The sequence below is a fragment of the Octopus bimaculoides genome, chromosome 24, assembly GCF_001194135.2.
Source record: "Octopus bimaculoides isolate UCB-OBI-ISO-001 chromosome 24, ASM119413v2, whole genome shotgun sequence".
NCBI lineage: Eukaryota > Metazoa > Mollusca > Cephalopoda > Octopoda > Octopodidae > Octopus > Octopus bimaculoides.
This window is the reverse complement of record NC_069004.1, coordinates 19,858,711-19,859,693: the sequence shown is the minus strand read 5'-3', so window position 1 is coordinate 19,859,693 and position 983 is coordinate 19,858,711. Positions and strand designations below refer to the sequence as shown.

Genomic DNA, 983 nt, shown 5'->3' with positions numbered 1-983 from the left:
CCCCAGGAAGTGGGCAAAATCATCTTATCTTGTCTTTGGTTGGCTTCTTAATCTTGTCCATAGTCTAGGTGTGCATTCCATCACCCTGATGGATCTTTTAATGTCATCGACTCTCATGTACTGTCGAATTCAGATGTTGGTTTTCTTGATGCTGGGCATAATTTGTTTCATTACCTGTTATATACTTAACAAGTGTTTAATTGATCTGTAGCGCTGAGATAAGGTAGATTGTAACCCTTAACTAAATAAAGACTGCCACCACTAGGCCACTACAAATGTGACCAGAGTTCTATATACATATAAGCATCAATCAAATTTTCAGTAAAATAAATATAAATGATTTAAACAAAAGAAATGTATTAATTAACTAAAGTTAGCTTATTACCTGTGTTTCTGATAACTGATGTTTAACGATGTCAGCTATTGCTTCCTTTTCCTCCTTCTCAACAAATTCATTCACAGCATAACCTAGGCCTTTCTCCGTAAGAATCTGCAGCTTCCTTTTCTACCAAATAAACAGTATAAACACAGTTGCATGTATTAGCAGAGTCAGTATAGAAAGGTGGAGTGACATATCAAGATATAGAGAAATGAAGAGATATTACCTTCCTTCATTGGACACTAAACATCGCTTGCGAAGACCTGTTGAGGCAAGTGAAATTGAAATCGAACTAAAATCGACGACTGGCACCCATGCCAACGTCGTCTCCTTCATTGGACATGAAACTCGGCTTCCGAAGACCTGTTGGGGCAAGCGAAATTGTGATGGTATCTGTGCCCAGCGTCGCCTTCCTGGCACTTGTGCCAGTGGCAAATGTAAAGACATTCGAGCAAGATCATTGCCAGTGCCGCCCGACTGGCTCCTGTGCAGCCGGCACGTAAAATACACCATTTTGAGCGTGGCCGTTGCCAATACTGCCTGACTGGCCTTTGTGCCGGTGGCACGTAAAAGCACCCACTACACTCTCGGAGTGGTTGGCGCT

The 983-nt window shown here is 41.9% G+C and overlaps 1 protein-coding gene across 1 annotated transcript in view; it reads right to left on the bottom strand.

The window, feature by feature from the left end:
• LOC106882263 (double-strand break repair protein MRE11) overlaps positions 1-983 on the bottom strand; it is a 38,762-nt gene that overhangs the window by 9,438 nt on the left and 28,341 nt on the right. The window contains exon 6 of the mRNA XM_014932877.2: positions 386-505. Within this exon, the coding sequence (XP_014788363.1) occupies positions 386-505 (120 nt within the window). The remainder of the gene's footprint in view (positions 1-385; positions 506-983) is intronic.